Source organism: Amphibalanus amphitrite, unplaced genomic scaffold, assembly GCF_019059575.1.
Source record: "Amphibalanus amphitrite isolate SeventyFive unplaced genomic scaffold, NRLGWU_Aamphi_draft 001055F_arrow, whole genome shotgun sequence".
Classification (NCBI taxonomy): Eukaryota; Metazoa; Arthropoda; class Thecostraca; order Balanomorpha; family Balanidae; genus Amphibalanus; species Amphibalanus amphitrite.
In genome coordinates, this window is record NW_024882549.1 from 198362 (window position 1) to 221802 (window position 23441).

At 56.0% G+C, this 23441-nt stretch overlaps 2 protein-coding genes across 7 annotated transcripts; one reads left to right on the forward strand and one right to left on the reverse strand.

Annotated features, from left to right (window-relative positions):
• Nucleotides 1-46: 46 nt before the first annotated feature.
• LOC122369612 (Golgi SNAP receptor complex member 1-like) lies at nucleotides 47-9353 on the forward strand. Of its 6 annotated transcripts, none has more exons than XM_043344474.1 (7): nucleotides 47-108; nucleotides 2330-2420; nucleotides 2765-2870; nucleotides 6434-6512; nucleotides 6975-7162; nucleotides 7580-7648; nucleotides 7948-9353. In XM_043344474.1, the coding sequence occupies exons 2-7, from the start codon at nucleotides 2393-2395 to the stop codon at nucleotides 8183-8185; spliced, it is 708 nt and encodes a 235-aa protein (XP_043200409.1). In that variant the 5' UTR covers nucleotides 47-108; nucleotides 2330-2392; the 3' UTR covers nucleotides 8186-9353. The 6 variants fall into 6 exon arrangements, with proteins under 6 accessions (XP_043200409.1, XP_043200407.1, XP_043200411.1 ...); XM_043344472.1 differs by having other exon boundaries at nucleotides 104-163; XM_043344476.1 differs by having other exon boundaries at nucleotides 104-149.
• Nucleotides 9354-11774: 2421 nt separating this feature from the next.
• On the reverse strand, nucleotides 11775-23248 carry LOC122369609. The gene is made up of 16 exons (XM_043344466.1): nucleotides 23096-23248; nucleotides 22207-22378; nucleotides 19959-20129; nucleotides 19503-19607; nucleotides 18926-18982; nucleotides 17962-18210; nucleotides 17453-17620; nucleotides 16257-17083; nucleotides 15818-15939; nucleotides 15241-15506; nucleotides 14778-14909; nucleotides 13890-14300; nucleotides 13207-13565; nucleotides 12930-13059; nucleotides 12306-12680; nucleotides 11775-12023 (listed from the first exon to the last, which is right to left on the reverse strand). Exons 2-16 carry the CDS (start codon nucleotides 22357-22359, stop codon nucleotides 11775-11777), a joined length of 3774 nt encoding a protein of 1257 aa, XP_043200401.1. The 5' UTR covers nucleotides 22360-22378; nucleotides 23096-23248.
• Between the last annotated feature and the right edge of the window lie 193 nt (nucleotides 23249-23441).

The following is a 23441-nucleotide window of genomic DNA, read 5'->3' on the forward strand; positions in this document are numbered from 1 at the left end:
GACGCTTTTATCGGGCCACGTGCAGAACTGTTTTTGCAAAGAATGCGCTTTTAATGCCGCATTCTTGCTTTACTACGTGGCTATAGGCACAGCCGGCACAGCTATAGGGTAAAGAGAAATTATAAACATTTTGATACTGGTGGCCTACGGTTGGGTTATATAGGTCGTTTAAAGATTATTGTCAGCTATTTCGTACTTCTGAATGAGGTTTTCATACTAGCTGGTCCATTTTATGAGCACATTCGTTTATACTTTATATGACTTGTCTATTGAATCTTGCTTTCAGCATTATTCCTGGGCTTTGCTTTTATTGATTTGCAGCTATTCGTTTTATATTTTGACTTAGCATGTCTCTGGACACCTCTTTCATCAAGGACTGTATGACTCAAAATATTGGATAACAAGCCCTACCTTATCAATTGAAGTGTGGCTCGAGTCGCACCATAATTAGCTGGCTGAAGAGGCCAGGGCTACTATGCAGTAGGGTGGACGGCAAAAACCAGGCACCCAGAGGGCATGAGATATGGCACACTAGCATGTCCATTCACATGACCACTAAGGTTTTCCCTCTACCTAAGCCTTCCACGGTTAAGTCAAAATCTCGGTCACATGCTCTGCGACCTGCGTAAGCTACTTTCAAGAGCCTTGATCAAAACACTCCAGGCGCCCTGTATTCACCATTCACCCACAGTAGAGCCTGATCAGGGTTTACTCCTTAGTCTATACCTTTATTATGCAAAACTGTTCCAATAATTCAATTACAGATTCACGAAGAGTTAAGCATACCAGAGTTCCAAATAGATGTCAGTAATAGGTATTTAAGGTAACAAGGTGATTGTGCAATTGAGACACTGAAATCACTTTGCTTTCAACTTCACCTTTCAATCATCTTTCTGTCTCTCCAACATTCATGCTACCTTAATTATTAAAGAAAAAATTAAAAGGAAGTCAGCATTTATATTTTGGATTATTTTTCATACCAATACTTTTTTACATGTAGGCACTATCTTGAACTTACAGATTGAAATGTCAGCACTCCTGATCACCTGGTTTCTGATCAAAATTCAGGATGTAATGGCTAATGAGCTACCTACATGTTTGAGAGTGCTTTTGGGTTTTTGCTTCCTGTCCCAGTGGCCAGTGCCTGTGAAAAAGTCAACATACCCATTGTTTGTCAAAATTATAATTCATCATAATGGATAACCATCATCTTTAGTTGTCTTGGGACTGTGGGTACCTACCTATCTTACTCTTAGTTCAGTGATATAGAGAAGTTCTTAGCCAAAGCTCAGAACATTATATTAATCCCTCTATAGATAACAATTACTGAATAACAACCATGGATTAAAACATATTCTTGGGACTAAGTAATTGGATCTGTGTTGTTACCACCTTTCTACCATTACTTACAGGGTGTCCTAAAATTAATGTCACACCCTCCCACTCTGCCTTCATTTTGCCTTCTACTGCGCAATATCAATATAATTTCGCCGGTACTGCGCTCCCTCTACCATATTGGCTACATTATAGTCACGTAACCTTCGAATTTCTGTGACCCTGATCGGTCAAAGGATGTACGGAGGTCATTTCCGGGGCGGTACCCAGCGCGCGCGGACCAGGTGTCCAGGATGGCTAAACTGCAGAGCAAATCGTCCCGCAGCGGGGCAGTCGGCATGGTTGCCGGTGGCATGACCCACGGTCAGGTCGCCGAGGTGCTGGGCATGAGTTGCCGCACGATTTGGCGCTGGTTATCACGCGACAGAAACGGATAGACGCCTGGAAACAAGCTAGGTCGCGGCAGGAAGATCTCCGCCAGCGCAGATCCTCATCGCGAAGTCCAGAACTAATGACGGGCTGAATCGCGATTCCGACCAAACAGAATCGCGATCCCGACCAAACATGATCTCGAAAAACATGTCATAGGTCAAAGTCATCTGGGTCAGGGTCATGAAATTTTCAGGGTAGGTGTAAAATTGATAGCTCGAGGGCACTTGAAATTTCGTCGCGATCGGCTACCTTTGGCGCGAGATATTCGCGAAAAACCGAGGGGGAAGTCCATTCAGCACCCTACTCCCCCCCCCCCCCCATCTGGCAGTGCGAGGGTTAACTTACTCAAGGGCAGATAAAAAGGAAGAAGGACAGTTACAATTGCAGTCATTATGTTGCTCAATGACTATACGTATGCATCATCTATTTGATTATAGGCTTTTCAGGGCTGACTTGATGTTATGATATTGCTATTTTCATGATTGTGAATCCTGATGTGCGTGTCTGCGGTTTTCTGGATTTAATTTGCAAATGAGTATGTGTACCTACTGCTGTGTTACAGAGAGAAGTCAGCTGATATCGGCTTAGATTGTAAGTCAATGTCAACATAAGAGTGTTCTTGGAGATGGCTGCAGGTGCCCACAGCTGGGAAGGTAAGACAAAAAAATCGATTATTCTTCCATTTCCATTGGTACTGCACATTATAAGAGTCAATGTTCATTTTAGAATGCATAATCATACCTGCATTTTGCAATATTATATGGCATTTAAGAGTGGTCAAGACAAATTTTACCCCTATAAGTGTTTTGGATCGGAAGGAGTTTAAAAGCAACTGTTATCCTTGTATCTTGTGGTATTGTTCTTATCATTCTTTTCAAATGTTCGCAAGCTCATGTTGTTGCCTGTGTAGATTTCACGGCACCTCTGCCACATTTAGAGTCCAGGGAATATGTAATGTGTTTGACTTTGGTTTGACTGCTGTCCGACCTATCCCCAGACCTGCGGAAGCAGGCCAGGCAGGTGGAGAATGAGCTGGACGTTAAACTGGTGGCCTACAGCAAGCTGGGGGCGGGCTATGCCAGTGCGCCATCTGTGGTGCCCGGGTGAGTGTCAAGCCAAGGTGTTTGTTGAAGCTGCGACTATCTTTTAGTACGCAGGATGTGCCCATAGGTGCATGGTATGCCTATCTATCTCTGCGTAACAACGTAACAACGATTTAACAACGATTTAAATGGTCAATGGTCACTTAACCCGCGCCCGGCTGGGGGTCCTGGATTTCCACGCCCTGCTGGGGGGGGGGTGTTTGAACACCCCCCCCCCCCCCTCCTTGTAACTCGGCTCCTGGGCCACGTAGCGATACGCGGAAGGCGGCGTTCGAAAGAGCGTAAAAAATAATGACGAAATCACTTCGGTCAATTTTTTGGTCAGGTCAAAGGTCAGGTCACCAGAGGTCCTTGAATGCAAAATTTCGCCGATTTCCAGGTCCAATGTCGAAAAGTTCCAAGAAGCCAATGCATAACTCGGGAACCAATAGAGCTACAGCGCCGCGGAAAAGCGCATTCGATAGCCCTATTAACGCCCTTTCTGAGTAATTCTCTCAGATTTGACCTAACGTCAACGGTTTTGCCTGCAGAGGGAAAAAACTGCAAAAATAGCCGATTTTTTTCGGAAACAGTTTTTCTGCAATAACTTTTGACCCAAGCCTTGTACGAGCTTACTTTTACCGGCATCGTGTTCCTCTCGTCAAGACGCATCGAATGAACTATAACTTGACCTTGAAAGGTCAACTTGAAAATTTGACCTCAGGTCAAGGTCATGACCTGACCGGAAAGGTTCATGTTGCATATCAGTCGATCCGTATCGTCGAGCTGAACACATACAAGGCGTTTTCATCGCTCTAGCATGCCTCTATCAAAAGTTATTTGCGAAAAACTGTTAGATACCATTCGTGACCTAAGATGACCTCAGGGCATAAACAGGGGTCACGGACACCATTTTCATGTTCAGTGTGTCTAAACCACTTGTAATTCGGTGTTTGGGAGTGTTTATAATGCCTTTCGTCCAAAAGAGACGCATTTCAATTTTCTCCCATTGACTTATAATGGCCCAGCCAGCAATTTTGCTCCGGGCCCAAGCAGGCTCAAGTGCGGATTGCCCGAGATTTTAAGTCGGGCTAAAGTCGGCTAGGGCTTGGGCTAAAGTCGGCGTATGACACAAAAACGCCGACTAAAGCCCATGCTCTGCCGGAGGTATGCCCGCTCTGCGAGCTCCGGACAGCCGTATTTTAGCCCTAGTTAAGCGACGATTGGCGTTAGCCCGATTTAAGCCCGAGCAGGAATCCATTTATATAATGGAGGTTACTCTGGGCCCGAGCGGGCTGAACTCCGGCAAGCCCACTCTGTGTGCCCTGTCTATCCCGACTTAAGCCATAGAAGTGAATGGGGTTTATACATTGCAAACTGCTGTGGCTTTGCTCGGGTTCGGCTCGAGTGACGGCTCCTGTTTTCTCAAGTCTCGACTTGACTTCATCTTGCTTTTGCTTCACACTGGATCAAGTAGCAAGGAGCAGCCAATGCACTTTCAGCAGGTTGTGCGGTTACAATGCATATTCAAAATTGTTACGGTCACTCATATACTCTGTTAACCGGTCATCGAGCATTGCGAAAGGAAAGTACCTAGTGGTTGACTTTGATTTAATGTATATTTCAAACGACTACAGACACGTCAAATGAAACAAAAATACATGAAACAGTGGACTGCAAACTGCAGCAATATTAAGGCATGAGTCATGAAAAGCGCCATCAAAACTATAAAACAATCACAAGGCCCGCTAGCCTCCCTCTCCGTTCATAATACTTAGTTGAACACCCAACCGAAAGCATAAAGTAAGGACAGCAAGTAATCGCTCATAAGACATAAAGCAATTAGCAAACAATCGTTTATAAGGAACTTCACTCTGGTGAATGAGAGCTTTGTAGGCGTCTAGCTCCTCCACACACACACACATCTGCAGTAGATGGTCGGCCAGCTTTCGGTGCAGTTTCCATATACATATGTAGGTAGGTGTACCTTCTTAACTATAGGTAAGCAGACAGTTTCCGCTAAACCACTTGGCGAGGGCGACTGCGGCGTCTACCCGATCCTGGTTTGTATAACTATTCATTTTTTGAACCATTTGCTCTAATGGTACGCACCTGAAAAAGAGATTAATTGGTTTAATTTACATTGCATGTTTGCTTGAAAAATAACTTATTGTTGCATTTATACTGTAAAAGCACTTCTCATTGATCCGTATATAAAATGTTCATTCGATGTTCAACGCGGACGGAGAATGAGCGTGCTCGGTGATAAGTAGATAAATATTTGTGTTTTGTATTTCATTTTCCTGGTCCAGAAGTGCTGGTATTTCACAAAGATATAAAGGCACGGAATGCGGCTTTTCTGAGCGAGGGTATAAGTCGCCAGGCTGAACAGCTATTCAGCTTCATGTTTGATGGTGTGAAACTCAGTCAAAATCATGACGTTTACATACGATCAAGCGCACCATTCAATACACTTAACTACCGTAAAACTCCATGCCAGTCCACTTGATAAGAGCAGTGAGCACTATCCCTTCTTCGCGCTGCCACACGCGCCCAAACATCAACCACCAAATGCCCCAACACCGGTGTGTCGTTTCGTCGCACAGCGCGCAGACTGTTACAAACGCTGCACATGATTGGCGCAGAACTGCGCATGCGCGAACAGCCGAACAAGTATGGCTAAGCTCCGGCTTTACTCCAGTTAGCCGAAGGACACAGCCAGCTTGATCAGCCCGCGCTCCGCCCAAGTTAAGCCTGTTTTGGATGCGCGGGCAGATGTCGGGCTGAGCTACTGCTTTCCGCACGTGGGCATAGCTGCGGCATGCCCCAGCTCAGCCCTAGTAAAAAATACATTGTTTTTGATCAAAGTGGGCAAACCCAAGCTAAGCCCAAGCTGCCCGACGTTTGCCACAGTTCAGCCCAAGCGAATTGCTGGCTGGGGGGAGGTCGCAAAATTGACCTGACCTTAGGTCATCGATATCAAAATTCTGAGATATACATTTTGTACATGCTATTGCCCTTAGCAATCGCTGAAAGTTTCAAAGCGATCGGCCACTCGGTGTAGCTATGACAGACATTGAAACTTTTTATGAGGTGAGGTCACTTCAAGTGACCTGGTGACCTGACCTTGAATGACCTTGGTCTGAAATTTTCACATGTGTAGAATTGATGTATGATAAGGTGTACCAAAAACGGCGGCGCGGAGCGCCGCCGTTTTTGAAATATTCGCGAAAAACCACAAGGGGGGGGGGTGTGTTCAAGCACCCCCCCCCCCCAGCAGGGCGCGGGTTAAATGGTCACTAAATTCAGCTGAGCTATGCTGTGTAGCCTGTGTCGGAACAGAAGTGTCTGTGCCGTCTGTCCGGCATCACGGGTAGTGATGTACGCGTCTCGCGTTTGCTCCTCAGTAACCCCGTCTCCTGAGTTCCAGCCACTGTCCGGCTCTTGGCCTCTACATTTCCCGTCACCGTGGCGATATGTCGATCTCTCGCACGGCGCCCCATCCGCTGGCCATTCTGTGACTCCCCCTTCCCCTGCCTCTCCTGTGTCCACTAACAGTGTCCGGTGTCCCTTCCCTCCCGCAGCGACCAGCAACCGCTGCTCAGTGGCGACGACCAGCAGGTGGAGAAGACTGAGGCGGATATCGAAGCCTGTCTGACCAAGGTGAGCCCCGTTCGGTACAGTCATTCTATCGATATCGAGCAATGACGTATTCCTTTGGAGAGTTGCAACGTCGCCTGCAGTCCTAATGCCGCTGAGGCAATACCTATAACATTGTCACTGAAGTGGAACCTGTGCACTTTTCCGTGTCCCGGTGTTCCAATAGCAGTTTTGATGCCGATTCAAGTATTCTCCGTCTTTTTTTCTACCACTTTTACTTGTCTGCGACATCGATATAACGTGTCATCGCTCACTATAAACGAAAATAAATTTGTTCGCCCTTTTCAAAGTTGCGAGGCACTCAGTTCTCGATGTAATAGGAATTATCTGCTACTCATGAACTTGGTGTGATGAAACGGTCGCTGACATCCTGGCGCAGTCTGCGACAATTACTGGCGCTGGAGTATGCCACAAGTTTTTTTTACATCTGTGCCCGCTCACTGACCTTCCCTCGCTCACCTCCAGCTGTCGACCATCAACGAGCGTATGTGCGAGTTCTCTGCGTCGGGCGCAGCGTCGAGCGCGGCGGTGACACATACGCTGCAGCGGCACCGCGACATCCTGCAGGACTACACGCAGGAGTTTCGGCGCACCAAGACAGCGCTGGACGCCAGCCGCGACCGCCAGCAGCTGCTCGGGCGCAGCGACGACAGGTAGGGACGGTAGGACGGACCGACGGACGGGCGGGCGGACGGACGGACGGACGGACGGAAGGGAGGGGGTTGAAGGAGGAGAGGGGGAGCTGGTTACAGGGAGGGCGGCGTGGGGTCCGGGTTTGAGCTATTGTAAAGAGATTGAGAGGGCTCAATAGGATTAGATTAAAGTCAGAGTACCTGAGAACTGTGAGGTGTAGATCAGGTAGGACGGACGTTGGAGTGAGATTACGAGTAAGAAGATTTAATCGAGTAGCTCTGGTGTAAGATGACGAGGCAGGCCGGATGTCTTGAGTGTCTGAGGTATCAGAATATGTTTGGGAGGGTTTCAGTGGGCTCAATATAAGCTACTGGGTTTATAGTTTTGTATCTGGCACTCCCGCTTAACTCCCGTCGGTGTGCTCTGTGTGTTGACAGTAGCTACAAGAATGGCCGGCTCAACCGCCGACTCGACCACCTTCTCAAGGAGAATGAACACATCAGAAAGTGAGTGACGGGCGCCCTGTAAGTGTGTAGCCTGCTGGGGCTGTACAATGTGCATGATCACGCACGGCGCTGCGAATTCCTTGTTGTATTCTACAGTTCTCAGTAATATTGCTTTAATCGGCTATTCTATTAGCATTTAGTACTGAATAACACTTTGTCAGTATGACTTGTGAGTTCTCCGTTTCACTGACGTTTACTATGAAATCAGCTGAGTAGTGAGATAGGTGCACTGAGGTTTTTGCTCTCCTGTGTCCCCGTCCCTGACCTCCCCCCCCCCCCCCCCTCGTCCGTCCATCCAGCTCGGACCGACTGATTGACGAACAGATCGCCATCGCCATGGAGACGCGCGAGCACCTCGGCTCGCAGCGCGCCACCTTCAAGGCGATCCAGACACGGGTCAACGACCTGGCGCACCGGTTCCCCATGATCAACAGCCTGGTGCAGCGCATCCAGCTGCGCAAACGACGCGACTCGCTCATACTGGGCGCCGTCATCGGACTCTGCCTGATATTCTTTATCTGGTACCTGTTCGGCTGAGGTTGGTCGATGCCTGTTCGGCTGAGGCCGACAGAGCAGAGACACGGCAGAGCCTGTGGAGGTGGACAGCGTCAGAGCTCCAGAGGACGGACGGGCGGTGACATGGCCGCGCGCGTGCCTGTGGGGTGAGCTGTGTGCAGCTGCGTGCGCAGAGTGTTGGAATGCAGCTCCACCTGGTCTGTGCGGGGAGATTCGAGACGACCCGACCCGGGCACGGGCACCGTGAGTCGCAGTCGCCCAGCCGCTCGCCTGTCTGTATTATTGAGTGATAGTCCACAGTCCACGGACGTAGCGCTCGCAGAGGAACTATCAAGGCTGGGAAGGATATAACCGTGCTCAGTCGAATCCAGTGTGAATGCTGTCGATGATTTTTTTTTTCGAGCACTGTGACTTCTTGAACAGGTGAAGAAGCACATTGACTTCACCTGATACTGGAGAGTGGCGCGGGGGATGTAGGCTTATTGGTGCCGATATTCGGTCTCTACTGTAGGGGAGCCTTGTGTGGGGCGGTGGGTCTTGAAGACGCCCGTACCGATATTCGGTGTTCGCTGTACGGTAGCATTGTGTGGGGCGGAAGGACGTCTTGAAGACGCCCGTGATAAGTCTGCCAGGACGTCTGGGTGGGACAGCGATTGATGCTGCGATTAAACAGCCAATGATTGGTGCCTCGACGGGGCTGCAGTGATGATACATGGGACCGACAGTGATGATACGTGGGACCGTCAGTGATATCCCGGATTGACAACGATGCCCCAGCGGACAATGGTGCTCGCAGTGGGACACTGAACAGGGACATTCGCGACTGTTTTACAGGGGCGTCTGTGTTGGGACTGGAGGGGTATGTCGGTGGAACGGATAGCTGCTGCGCTGCCGTGGACGATAGAGTTACGGACCAAGTCATCGGTAGGGAAAATGTGTGGAGGGGCTGATATTGTCTGTGAGATAGCGGACGGCTGCTACTGGGCCAATGGCCTGCACGGATGCACGGCCGGGTGTGGCTGCAGTCTGTGAATGTCCTGCACCCACTGTCCTCGGCACCGACCGGGGTCCCGGTCAGCATCACTGCAGCACGGCAGCCCTGTCGACATTATCACACAGCCTTCTTGTGGGACTGTGCTCCCTGTGATGGATATATTCTTTATTCTGTCAAATACACAGATTATCGTAACTAGATTTTTACCCGCTTTGCTCTTCGCTAGATTTGAACGATGGCGAACAGAAGCTTAAACGGGGCAGACCAGCTGGGCTGAACCCCCACCAGGCTCGAGAATATCCCGCGCCCCGCTGGGGGTCCTGGATTTCCACGCCCTGCTGGGGGGGGGGGGGTGTTTGAACACCCCCCCCCCTTGTAACTCGGCTCCTGGGCCACGTAGCGATACGCAGAAGGCGGCGTTCGAAAGAGCGTAAAAAATAATGACGAAATCACTTCGGTCAACTTTTTGGTCAGGTCAAAGGTCAGGTCACCAGAGGTCATTGAAGGCAAAATTTCGCCGATTTCCAGGTCGAATGTCGAAAATTTCCAAGAAGCTAACGCATAACTCGGGAACCAATAGAGCTACAGCGCCGTGGAAAAGTGCATTCGATAGCCCTATTAACGCCCTTTCTGAGTAATTCCCTCAGATTTGACCTAACGTCAACGGTTTTGCCTGCAGGGGGCAAAAACTGCAAAAATAGCCGATTTTTTCGGGAACAGTTTTTCTGCAATAACTTTTGACCCAAGCCTTGTACGAGCTTACTTTTACCGGCATCGTGTTCCTCTCGTCAAGACGCATCGAATGAACTATAACTTGACCTTGAAAGGTCAACTTGAAAATTTGACCTCAGGTCAAGGTCATGACCTGACCGGAAAGGGTCATGTTGCATATCAGTCGATCCGTATCGTCGAGCTGAACACATATAAGGCGTTTTCATCGCTCTAGCATGCCTCTATCAAAAGTTATTTGCGAAAAGCTGTTAGATACCATTCGTGACCTAAGATGACCTCAGGGCACAAACAAGGGTCACGGACACCATTTTCATGTTCAGTGTGTCTAAACCACTTGTAATTCGGTGTTTGGGAGTGTTTATAATGTCTTTCGTCCAAAAGAGGCGCATTTCAATTTTCTCCCATTGACTTATAATGGGGAGGTCGCAAAATTGACCTGACCTTAGGTCATCGATATCAAAATTCTGAGATAAACATTTTGTACATGCTATTGCTCTTAGCAATCGCTGAAAGTTTCAAAGCGATCGGTCACTCGGTGTAGCTATGACAGACATTGAAACTTTTTATGAGGTGAGGTCACTTCAAGTGACCTGGTGACCTGACCTTGAATGACCTTGGTCTGAAATTTTCACAACATGTGTAGAATTGATGTATGATAAGGTGTACCAAAAACGGCGGCGCTCCGCGCCGCCGTTTTTGAGATATTCGCGAAAAACCACAAGGGGGGGGGTGTTCAAACACCCCCCCCCCCCAGCAGGGCGCGGGATATTGTAACGAACCGACTTGGGAGGGGAACGGAACAGCCGTAGCACACGCCGTAGCTCGTCCCCTTTCCGTTCGGCATTTGTCCTGCATTGGTACGGCTAAGATGGTGTTTTGTATGTGGTAAAAGGTGCCGCTGGGTCCAAGGATTCCGGCTAGCTAGGTCCATCATAAAAATGTTCATTTCGTGTTCTCTGGTGTCAGCGCGGAGGCATTTTCAGCCCACAGAGCCCAGAGGGTCAATCAACATCGTCAACATTACGCAGGTCAGTGAGTCCTTTCCACTCGCCCTGGCGGCATGAGTACTTCCTCCTTCAACCCGTAGAGATCATCCGATCTCGGACCAGCGCTACGCTTCCTCCGCTCGCCCTCTGTCGTAAGCGTTGGAGTGCTTTCGCCTTTCCCTTCCTGGCAGTCCTTCGAACTGATCCAGATAATATGAAAAACGGTTATTTGCTTGTTGGGTGGGGGACGGGTTAGGGGCGCGCCGACTGCAAGGTCATTTTGCGCCCATAAAAAATAAACGGAAAAGATGCGGATAAGACTGGACTCGGACGTCCCTCTTCTCCCCAAGCGTTTTTATTTCTGTCTAATCCGGACTGCTCCGACCTCCGTAGCGCTCGGCATGGGTACTGGTGGGCGACACTCTGAGACCACCGCTTACTGCATCGCTGCATCACATGTATTGATCCAGATCACACGACAGCAATCATCATCCGCCCGTATAACGATGAGCACAGCAAGAAACGGACATTAGCAAGATATATGTATTCAACAACAGTAACAAGAGATCATCTCCTCCAGAAGCCGAGTACGGTCACAACCTTGAATCCTAGCGGTTAATTCGTTACAGCCCCACAGTTGGCCGGCCGAGCGTCACCACCCGTACACACACCAAACAACGACATTGGCCCAGACCGCGAAAACAGCCCACAGCGCGCACTGATTATAAAACACCCAGCCACTACTGTTCCCTCTCTCACTCACTCCCACACGCGCGCATTGACTCGGCTCTGACTGTGGCGCCGCCTGGCGGCCGTCTGCCCCTCTGACACAGGTACACGATCACAGCTGGTGGCGGGGCGGCGCCGCGGACCGCCTGGGACGCGCCGCGGCGCCGCATCACATTGCTGACCCGTCGGCGGGCGTGGCGCGCTCGGACGGCGGCCGCGGACGGTGGGCGGCCGGCGGCGGCGGGGTGGCCACGCCGCCGTTGCTGCCCCGGGTGAGACAGAGCGCGGTCGGCTCCAGGCGCGCCCGCTTCGCCGGCTCCTCGCCGTCCTCGCCGGACTTGTCCGAGGTGCGCATCACCTCGGCGATCTTGTTCTTGACGTAGTCGAGCGGCGACGCGCCGACCGCCGATCGGCTCGCCTGGGAGGTGGCGGCCAGCGGCTCGGAGGCCGCCGGCCGCTGCTGCTGCTGCTGCTGCTGCTGTTGGCGTTGTTGCTGCTGTTGCTGCTGCTGATACAGCCAGGCCTGGTGAGGCGCCGACAGGCGGACCGGCTCGGCGGCGGACTGCGGCGGCGGCCGCTGTCCGGCCAGCTCCGGCGAGCCCGCCTGAGCCACCCTCATGATGTGGCGCTCCTCGCGGATGAGCCGCGCTCGCTCCATGGCAGCGCGCTCGGCGGCCGCCGACTCGGCCGGTCGGCCGGCCGGCGCCGGCGCGCCGCGGTACCGGTAACCGTAGCTGTCGGGCGGCGGCGGCGGCGCGGCCGGGTACGTGGGCCGCTCGGGCGGCGGCAGCGAGCGCGGCGAGTCGCGACCGGCGGCCGGCCCGCCGCCACGGCCCACCGGCGGGTAGCCGCGCGGCTCCGGCGGCGGCGGCCCGCCGGCGCCGCACGACTCCTGCGTCATCGAGCGGTTGATGATGGTGTCTATCAGCCCCATGGCGGTGAGACCGGCCTTGTCCAGCCCGCGGCCGGCGGCCCGCGCCGCCATCTCCTTATTTATGGAGTTTTGGCGCTGCTGAGCTTGCTGGGCCTGCTGCTGCCGCTGATGCTGGGCTTGCTGTTGGGCCTGCTGCTGGGCCTGTTGGTGAGCCTGCTGCTGCTGATGGTGCTGCAGCAGGCGCTGCTCCTGCTGCTGGCGATGCTGCTCCTGCTGCTGGCGATGCTGCTCCTGCTGCTGGCGGTGCTGCTGCAGCGCCTGCCGCTGCTGACTGGCCGCCGCGGCAGCAGCGGCGGCCGCCTGCTGCTGCTGGTGTTGTTGCTGCTGTTGCTGCTGCTGGCGGTAGCGCTGCTCCTGCTGCTGCCGCTCCCGCTCCATCCTGGACGGCACCATGAGGTTGCTCTGCGCCACAGCCACGTCCACCAGAGTGCTGAAGTTGTCCGGTGCATACGGCGCCGCCGCCAGCCGCTGGTAGGAGTCCGCCGGCGGACGGGACGGTCCCGGCCCCGGGCCCGGGCGGCTGGTCGGCCGCTGGATTACGCCGGCTCGCTGTTGAGCCGGCGGCGGCTGGTGCTGTGGCGCCGGCGGCTGGCGACGCGCCGGGGGCGGCGTGCTCCGCGGCGGCGGAGGCGTGTTGTGCGGCGGCGGCGCGGGCTGGCGGCCGTACATCGCCAGATCGCGCGGCGAGGCGCGCGGGTCGCCGCCGCCGTCCGACGAGCTGCGGCTGTCGCGCCGGCCGTGCATCTGCTGCGACGTGATGTAATCGGTGATGAGCACGTGCCGCGAGGAGAGGTGGTCGCCCGGCGGCGGACCGCCCGGGTACGGGTAGCCGGCCGGCGCGCCGGGCCCCGCGCGAGACGTGTACGCGCCCGGCTCGGCCGACCCCACCAGGCCGCCGCCCGTGGTCGGGTTGTCCCGGCGGCGCGGCTCCGGCTGCATGGGCGTGCCCTGGGTGATGCTGCCGCCCTCGCGGAGATGGGTGGCCGGCGGGCGCATCAGGCCGTCCATCGCCGCCATTGGGGTGCCCTGTGTGATGGAGCCGGCTCCGGCGCGCGGCGCGGGCCGCGGCTCCGGCCGGGGCGGGTAGCCGGCCGGCCAGCCCGCCGGCGGGAGCTGCCGCGGCGCCGGCGCCGAGACGCGCGGCGCCGGCTGCTGCCAGGGCCGGCTGGCGGCCGCCAGGTGCGGGGGCAGCGCGCCGCGCGGCTCCGGCAGCCCCGGGTGCGGCGCAGACACGCGCCGCTCGGCGTGGTACGCGTCCGGCGGCGGCCCGAGCCGCGGCGGCGCCGGCGGAGCCGGCGGCGCACTGCGACGCGGCGGCGGCGGCGGCTCGGAGCCGGCCGGCCGACGCACGCTCAAGTCCTGCGCCACGTTGTCGCAGTCCTGCACCGGCTGCGGCTGCGGCTGCGGCGGTGGCTGGCCGCGGCGCTCTCCGGCAGTCAGCAGACTGTTGAGCGTAAAGTCTCGGGCGTCTCCGCCGGCGGTCGGCGAGTCGCCCTCTCGCTCCATGCGCGCCAGCACGTTGCGGAAGGAGCGGTTGATGGTGACGTCGATCAGGTCGCCGATGGAGGGCCGCGGTCCGAGACTGGTGGTCGGCGGCGGCGAGATGGCGCACACGGCCGGTCCAGGCGGCGGCTCGGCCGGTGCTGCTGAGCGGGCCGGCGCCGGCGGCGGGTCGGCGTGGTTCTGCAGCGCCGCCGACCTCGGCCGGTCAACCGCCACCACCTTCACCTCGGGCTCTGCCGACGCCTCATCGGCCGATACCTGACAGAGGGAAGACGGGACAGTCAGAAATGGCAAACACCTGCTGAGTGCAGCTTAGGGGAATAATCGCAGAATAATCGCAGCCTCATAAAAAGTGTTCAATAATTAAGTGGGCAGCTACGGACACCTGGATAAACGCTGGGAAAATCTCCGAAGCTCGGCTGCTACGGAAATATTACCCACCCATCGCACGCAGCTCGGATCATCTAAATGAATTGGCAATTATTATTAGGTTTTGCGCGTCCTCACTTGTACGCCGAAACGTTTATGAGCCTCTCCTGGAAGTAAATGCTAAATAAGTAATGACACCCCACTTAGCATCAATCAGATTCCGACCCTCCCGAGCCCCGGCGCTGGCCAGCCTCCCTCCCGACCCCCAGCGCTGGCCGGCCTCCCTCCCGACCCCCAGCGCCGGCCTCCCTCCCGAGCCCCAGCGCTGGCCGGCCCCCGTCCCGACCGGCCCGGCCCGTTACGTACGGTGGCCGAGCTGTCACCACGCCGCTCGGAGGCCGTCGGCACGGGCCTCTCGTCCTCCTCTGCTCCGCTCGATTCCTCGCTCTCAGTGTCAGTGTCCGTCAGGTCCTCAGCCGCCAGGTGCAGTCCGGCCGCCTGTAAACAGAGCATCAGGTTAGTCAGTGGGACAGATACCAAACAGCGCTGGGGAGGGCGACACCGTACGGTAGGGTTACAGACACCATGCCAGACTGTCCGTCCGGTGCTAACCAGTTCAGCTCCAGGAACACCGACAGGGTCGTCTAATGGCGTGCCGACCCACCCTCCGTTCGCCGCGGGCGGACAGGCATTTCCGAGAACGCGCCGGCGGCGGCGTACCTCCGGAGCTGCATTATCTCCGCACGGCACGGCGCAGTTACATGATCCGTGTGATCGCTAGAGGAGGCCTCCTGGCCCAGATCGGTACACGGTCGGCGGCTCTGCTCACCTGTCTGTACTCCGCCAGCGCGCGCTGCAGGCCCAGCTCGGGCCGCCGCTGGGCGTACAGCCGGCGGCACTGGGCCGGCCGGCGCGAGCCGACGGCCGCCGCCGCCGCCGTCCAGTCGGCGCCGCCGCTGCGCAGCGCCTGCCGCAGCCGCTCCAGCTCGTCATCCGTCCAGGGCGGCTCGGCGGGCGGTTCGGGGCGGCCGGCCAGCCGCCGCGCCAGCCGGCCGCGGCAGGCCGTGCAGCATTTTATCACCTCGGGCGTCAGCTCTGCGGCACAGACGGGACAGACATTGGTCAGCGGAGTCGGTACAAATGCACAGGTCACGAACAACCCACGAATGTCTCAATGGGATGGAACAGCCAGATGTTCAAATCGACTAGATTGGCCATTATCCGACTAATGAATTGGAATGAATAGTCAGATAAAGCACAACACACTGCGACTCTGCCAGACTCGAATATCCTTGGATATGAGGGAGCTGCACTACTGACAAAATAATGTTAGCACATATTCAATATGATCAACATATCAAAATTCCCTTTCCCGCCCCCGGCGGCGTCACCGGTCGACCACTCACGCAGCTCGGCGGCGATGGTCTGTCGCAGCGAAGCGTCGGCGTCGGCCCAGCGCGCCGGCAGCGGCCGCAGGCGCTTCACCCGCTGCCGAGGCGTCGGGCACGTCGGGATCGGACACTTGACCCTGCAACACCCGCAGCACAGCACCGTTAGAGAGACGAAGTTAGGTGAGCGCAGGTATAGCAGTTAGTGCAATCAAAAACAACTATATCTGATTGTTACTCTATACATGATAAACGATAAGCCAACAACTGACAATCGGTGCTCATCACGATATCGGAACTCCAAATCGGTCGGATAACCGTCCAATGTCATTAAGAACGGTCATGTGACCGTTCTTAGAAAAAAAAAAATACCATTGTGCTATCAAGGACATTTCGAGGAGCGCAGATGTGCGTGGGGAGGGACAGACTAGGCCGGGCTGTAGTGCGGTGTACTCACTGCGGGTAGCGCCGGCGGGCCGAGCGGCCGCGGCAGACGGCACACACGCGCGCGTCCGCCGGCAGCGTGTCCTCAGACAGCCCGTAGAGCGTAGCATGCTCGGGCAGCAGCGGGCGCCACTCGTCTGCCGTGTCGGCGCCCTGCTCCGTCTGACAGACCGCGCACGCCACTGCCGGCGGCGCGGGCTCCGCGGCGTCCCCTCGTTCCTCCACCTTGACGGTCGGCTCCTCTCCACTCCCCACCGCCGCTGGTTTGGTGTCGGTGCCTGTGTCGCCGCCCTCCGGCTGCGAGCCGCCGTCCGCCGGGGCGGCGGTGGCAGCAGCAGCGGCGGCGGGCGCGGCGGGTGCCGGGGCGGGGACGGCACTGCTGGTGCTGGTGGCTGTGCCCGCCGCCGCCGAGCCGCCGGTCCGGCCGCGCTGCTGCAGGGCGCCGCGGGTAGTCATGCCGGGCAGGTCGGCCCCGATCACCAGCGGAGCCGGCGGCGGCCGCGCCGGGCCGCGCGTCCGGCCGCGACTGCGCGCCTTCTTCAGACGCTCCTTGTACTTGAATTGCTTCTTACTCAGGTAGTAGTGCCGCACACACTCGCGGGTCGAGTGACGCTCCAGGGCGGCGCTGATGACGTGGAACTGTTTGGGGTGCTGCAGGAAGCGCTCGTTGAACGTCTGCCGCTCCTCCTCCGTCCAGACGTTCAGGTTGGAGAGGTCGTCGTGCAGCTGCAGCGCCTCGCTGGTGAGGCCGCCGCGGTTGATGAACCGGTGTTTCCTCCGGCGGGCGTCCAGCATGGGCGGCGGCACCACGGCCAGCGAGAGCAGCCGCTGCCGCTCCGTCTGCCCGACACAGAGACCAGCGCCCGGGGTCAGAGGGGCCGCGCACCGGCACGCCGCAGCGCGCCAACTTTACAGCGCAGAGCCGCCCAGCGGCGACCGGTGACCTTTCCCGGTAAGCAGCGCACGACTGACATTTATATGAGCACTTTCAAAGCAGACAGTTTCCCAGAAAATGTGCTGCGCTTTCAGATCAGGCCCGGTTGCCCGTCCTGACTCACAAGCGAGCATAATTGGATGTCGAGCAGGCGCCGCCGCCCTGACATCAGCAGATTCGTCTGCCGCCCGTGGCTGGTCCGGCCGGAAACCCCTGATCCCAGCACACGCGGACATGACTGCCGGGGGTCGGGCCGCCCTCCCCGTGCCGCTCACCATTTTCTGCTGGACGCCGTCCGGCTGGTCGTCCTGCTCGGCTCCGTCGGGCCGGGCCGGTCGGCCACCGCCGGCCGCCAGCCGCTCGCGCTCCTCACGCAGACGGCGGATCTCAGGGAACACCTTCTCGTAGAACTCGCGGTCGCGCGCGGCGCACTGCCGGTGCTTCTGTGGGTGGGCGGGAGTGGCCGTGGTCAGAGCTTTAAATACACCATATGGCACCACGCCAGGCGAACGGCGGGTGGATATAGGGAAGAACGAATATTCATCGCCTAATATGCAGGGTTGTGCAACAAAGACAGGATAAAGACCCGTCCTAGCACCAATTATTACTAGGGCTGGTTTTTGCTTCGCCCTCCATGGTACATTTATGCGTTTTATGGCACGTATTGATGGTAAGCCGTTGGTGGTACTTTGTGACTAGGTATAACGAGTTAAATGTGCGTCACTAATTAAATTGCATTACCACTCCAGTCCCCACCCATGCTCCGTGTCCCCGAGTCACTCACGGGCACCATCTCGTGCTGCTGGATACGCCGCAGCCACTGCCGCAGCTGTCCGGTATACGTGTGCAGTGTGTCACGGTCCCGTCCGATCTCTGCCAGCCGCCGGCGGCGGATCGACGCCACCAGGCGCGGCTTGAAGGTGGCGAATGCGGCACGGTTGGCGGCGTACGCGGCGACGTCCGACGGCTGGTTGTAGAGCGGCTGGACGGCGTGCAGTCGCCACCGCTCGGCGCCGTCCGCGCCCACCGCCGGCTGCAGGGGCAGAGGGGCAGGTCAGGGGAGCACGGGAGTCTGTGGCTGGCCAGGACGCCACGGGAGGTGAGGAGATGTAAGGAACACGGAGGAGACTGAGGCTGACATGACTCACTGGCTGGGAGAGGTCGAAGAAGAAAGAGGACACACAGGACACATCGGTGGCACGTCCACAGCAGGCCGTACCACAGAGGGAGGTCAAAGAAGCCACTAGACACATGCAGGTGACTGCAACGCGCGAAAGAGGGAGGGTATGACGCAGGGTAGCCGCGGCAGCTGCTGAGGTCCGCTGAGCCTGCTACTCGAGGTTTATTGCTAAGGTTGCCAGGTCAGAGAGGCCACATCGACCAGACACGAGGATAGGCATATCGCTCGACAAGGACGCCGTGTGTTGCTTACAATGGAGACAGGTGGGCCGAGAGGCCCGCGATTCGGGCCACGGAGCCATAAATAATTCAACACCATTCGTCATTGTCTGAATTCGCTCGGACATTCGGCTAGCCATCGTGTGTTTCCGGGCTACCGTTCGCTTCTCTCGTGCACACATAATACACAAACTTCAGCATGCTTCAGCAATTCACGGCCTACGTCCACCAGGCAATGATCAGCTGGGCCCTTGGTCATTACCAGGAGGCCTCACACCCTCAGTAACAAATAACTACATGCCCTATCCTTCCGACCCCTCAGTCCCGCCGTCACTCCATGTGGAACTCACCATCACCTGGGCCGGTTTCAGTTTCTCCAGGTCCGCGGTTGCTGTCCGTGCCCGCTTCTGAAATGTGTCACCTCGGTCAGATTATGAGCTGAGCACACCCACAATGTCGAGCCAGCAATTGTTCAGTTTGCTCCAGGGAAATTCTGGACGCGGTGAAAGGGCCGATTCTTGAGGTATACAATAATGGCTACGTCGCACATGATGAACACAGTTACTGAACAATGAACATGCTACCTCATAAACACGGACGCAGTTATATCAAACAAGCCTGACAAAACGACGCAAATGACCAAACTTATGCAACACATGACTTGAAAGCGTACAAACACGCCTGCAGATGTACCGCATGACTGACTGCAAACCTAATGAGCACGAGTCTCGATTACGTCCAGACTATTTCGAGTACCCTTCAAACAACCAATCTGGCCCCCGCATACGGCCGTCTCCCCGACCTAGCCCAGAAAGGTCCACAGGCGTCACACTCGTAAGACCCCATTCCACAGACTCCACACATTACAGACTCCATACACTCTCCATCCCGTCCTTAGACTCTACAGACTGCCGACTCCCCACCCACCCGGTTGTCGGCGTAGATGGTCTGCGGCAGGCTGGTCATCTTGGGCTCCCGCTCGTCCTCAGAGACGGAGCCGTCCGGCCGCGCCGCGTGCTGCTCCAGCTCGCTCTGGCGACGACAGGACATTCAGAGCGGTCACCGGTGGGTCATAGATGGGTGGGTCATTAAGGTCCATGAATGTCACTGCCACTAATCACCGACGTAACAGACAGGACTGCGCTTGCCGCACCATTTATCACAAAGTTTGATAAGCATCCGCCTAATCCTCCAATGAACGTCGGAAACAACCCTAAAGCGCAGTCTCTCCCAAGAGTCCAACAGCTCATCAGCCGCCATACCATGGACGCAGAGGATAGAAGATGTTACAAACCTACGCACACACACACATGACTATACAGTCAAGTAGACCGGTTGGTCGTGCATCCCTACCCGTCTCCGGCTTGTATTCTGTGCTCTCACCTGTTTCCGTTTGAGTTTGGCGATCTGCGACTCTGCCTTCATGATCTCCCTGTCGATAGTGCTGATCTGGCCGAGCAGCTCGTCCTTTGTGGAGCGGAGAGGCGACTCGTCCAGCCCGTCGGCCGGCAGCGTCGGCGATATGGCCTCCGTCTGCGGGTTGTACGGCGACTCCTGGGGACGGCGGCGGTGGTGTCAGAGCGGCTGGTGTCGCGCTGTACGGTCATGGGAGTGGGAGGACGAGAACACGGGCAGTCTGATGTCAGTCATTACTATCATTAGCAGATACAGAGGAGAGTAAGTGGATATTAGTAGCCGACCGGTGGCCAATTATTATGCGCCAACGGCATTAAACCCAGCCGCTAGCTTTGGCAGGGCGATCATGTCAGCCACAGCTGACTTCAATCATCTACGTATCGATAATACATAAGAGCGCGGAAAAAGAAACTAAAGAAAACACGGGAAAAAAATTCCTCGGGTATTGCTCCCAAAATAAATAACGACAGCAAAAGTAATGAGGCGCAAAGAAAAAGATAAATATTTCTGGCAATCGGCAAACACCCATATGACCAACAGAAAAAAATGCAATTTCCATGACGGCGTGGGCGTCGGAGTAAACCTGATTGAATACCAATCCATTGTTATCGCAGGCGCTTTATTCGCCTCTATTGTACGGCGCTGAATCGCCAGAGCGGGGGTTTACACAGAACTAATACCATTTACGAGGTGGGGTCGTGAGCTGTGGTAACCAGTCCAACTAGTTACTGATCATCCTACTGAGCCAGTGGCGATAGATTACAATGATACCCCGGGGAGCCATCCGCCCTCAGCGCTGGTCGGCCGAGGAAGCTCCCTGGAGTTACGCCGTAGGGTTTCTCCAATATACGGCACACAGGTCTTCGTGGGTCGCGCAGGGTTCAGGATTCGTCGCTCCACACTGCCACGGTAGATTGAACGTGATCCCACTGCATAAGTCCGTAGGGAAGGTCGGCGGAGAGCCATAACTTCAAGCTCGTGCTAGACAACTATTTTACTAGACGAATGCCCCAGACCACGCAATGCTGGGAAGGGAGACGCTTCATTTTGATGAGCACGTGAGCACGTAGCAAAAAGAGCTAATTTGTGTAAGATGTGAGGCTTTCACAACCCTCTGTCGGATGTTTAGCGGTAATTATCGTTATCCTACATCACCCCATCTTGACAATGTCCCATGATAATGTCACAATGTCCGAGAAGAAGTCTTAGAAGCCAAGTAACAAACCAAAAATAAAAGGGAACTGAATGGCACCACGCGGATGCAGTGCCTGCAGTAATTGTCTCTAAGAGGGTGTTCGGTAACTCAGTTTCAGTTTCACGTGACTTCAGTCGACCAGCGGCGCCGGTCACGGGCAGGACGTGCCACCCTGACCCGTTACCGACCGGCCGGCACACATCCGGGCCGCTGACAGCCCACGTCCGCTGAATCCGCCCCTGTCCGGCCGCATTTCGGTCAGCCAGGACGTGTGACCGCTCCGGTACGCCGGCGCCATCCGCGCGCTGTGACATCTGGTTTGTTCAGACGTTATTAAATTTCACTACTCCGTCTGTCATCTCTAATTCCCTTGCATCGTGCTGCGAATAACAATCGCTTGTCCCGGGGTAACAAAGTATTGATCTAATTGCCAGAAAAGTGGACAGGGGATTTCCCCGATATCGCTTAGTACCATGTGACGTCACCGCAACATTAGCATTTACCGTCTGGACGTAGGTCTATTATGTTCCTTATTCGGAGTCACATAATGGGAAAGTTGTGACCACAAGGAGACAATGCACATACAAAGGAGAGCCCAGCTGCACAATCCACGACAGCTACACCGGATTTCGAAAGGAAGACGAACCATGAAAATGAACGATGTGAAAAGGGCAAATACGGGTTACTTATGGCGAATAGGGACCAGATGTCCGCCAAATTTACATCACCCTACTTTCAAACCTGGCTATTCTCAGCCGTTTCACATGTTCATATTGGTGATTGGCCCCAACAAAGGCAAGAACTGCCATAATTCTAAGACCGGGAGGTCCATAACCGAGCTAGAATGATCTACCCCGGCCTCTACCCGCGTCATCCTGCCTCCTTAGAATGTGGAGGCGGGAACTGGCCAGCTGCGAAGTCCTTACACCATCCGAGTGTGTGACCCCCTGGGCCGCGACCCCCTTAGTGACGATGTGTAGCCCCCCCCCCTCATTACTAACCCGAATCCCCCTCACTAACCCGCTGGGAGGCCTCTGCCCCCGTGACGATGTGCAGCGGCAGACGCGGGTCGCCGCCGGGTACCGAGGAAGGAGCGCTGGAGCCGTCCGTCACCGATACGCCACCTGGCGCACGAGCCGTCACCGATACGCCACCTCCTCCGCTGGTCCCCATCTCCCGCTCTCCGTATGATCTGTCAGTCACACAGGGCACAGGGAGGGTGGTGAGCGAATGACCGAACTGACTTCTGATAGCAGGCGCGCATACATGGTGACACAACATAGGCTGTTGTTGAAAAAGGGAAACATAGAACGAACGAGTCTATTGAGCTTTTCGTCGCAGAACTGAGAAAACAAATGTTTGAAGGTATCATTATTGTGACCGTTGCTCAGGCATCAGGCATTAATGACAGCGTAGCTCCGCGCTAATGGCCCAGCAGATCTGTGTTCCAGGAATAGTGCGACTGTCAGGGATTACTATGTCAGGTTGACAGGCCGGCCTTTTACGCAGTACTGGCAGGGTGTTGCCGCGGTTACGGCCGGCTACCCCGGACGGGGGAGGGGGAATGGCCTCCATGATACCCGGGCCAAGAAGAATTAACCTTAGACAAACCGGGGGAGGGAAAACTGGACTCAGAAAGTCCGGGTCCCGTTAGAGCGGGTACTGAGCCCAGGCAGGCCCGGTTAGCCGAGGGTGTGGCCTATGGATGAGGGAAACTGACCTCCCGCGGGCCGGGTCCCCTGAGGAGGTTGGGAGGGTGGCCTGTACTGACCTCCGGTAGGCCGGGTTCCCTGAGGAGTTTATACGTGGGCAATTACTGTCCTCAGGCAGACTGGGTTCCTTGAGGAGGCTGAGGGAGTGTGGAGAAGTGACCTCCGGTAGGAGGTTGGGAGGGTGGCCATATACTGACCTCCGGTAGGCCGGGTGCAGCACGGCCCGGTCGTCGGTCAGCCGCGGCGCCAGGCCGGCCAGCTCGGCGCCGTGGCCGTGTCCGCTGGGCAGCAGCGTCGGCCGCCGGGCGCGCCGCTGCTGCTCAGCCACCGCCGCCGCGGCCGCCGCCTGCTGCTGCTGCAGCTGCAGCCGCTCCTGCTGCAGCCGCTCCACGTGCTGCTGTTGCTGCTGCTGCTGGAGACGCTCATGGTGCTGCTGCAGACGCTCGTGCTGCTGTTGCTGCTGCTTGAGCTGCTGCTGCCGCTGTTGCTGCTGTTGCTGCTGCTGCTGCTGCTGCTGCTGCTGCTGTTGGCGTTGTTGTTGCT

Coding starts and splice junctions, on each gene's coding strand:
- LOC122369612 (XM_043344474.1), top strand. CDS start 2,393: ATGGCTGCAGGTGCCCACAGCTGGGAAG. Junction 2,421..2,764: donor AGGTGCCCACAGCTGGGAAG/GTAAGACAAAAA, acceptor ACCTATCCCCAG/ACCTGCGGAAGCAGGCCAGG. Junction 6,513..6,974: donor TCGAAGCCTGTCTGACCAAG/GTGAGCCCCGTT, acceptor GCTCACCTCCAG/CTGTCGACCATCAACGAGCG.
- LOC122369609 (XM_043344466.1), bottom strand. CDS start 22,359: ATGGGGACCAGCGGAGGAGGTGGCGTATCGGTGACGGCTCGTGCGCCA. Junction 19,608..19,958: donor CCAAACTCAAACGGAAACAG/GTGAGAGCACAG, acceptor TGTCGTCGCCAG/AGCGAGCTGGAGCAGCACGC. Junction 14,910..15,240: donor CGCTGGCGGAGTACAGACAG/GTGAGCAGAGCC, acceptor CTCTGTTTACAG/GCGGCCGGACTGCACCTGGC.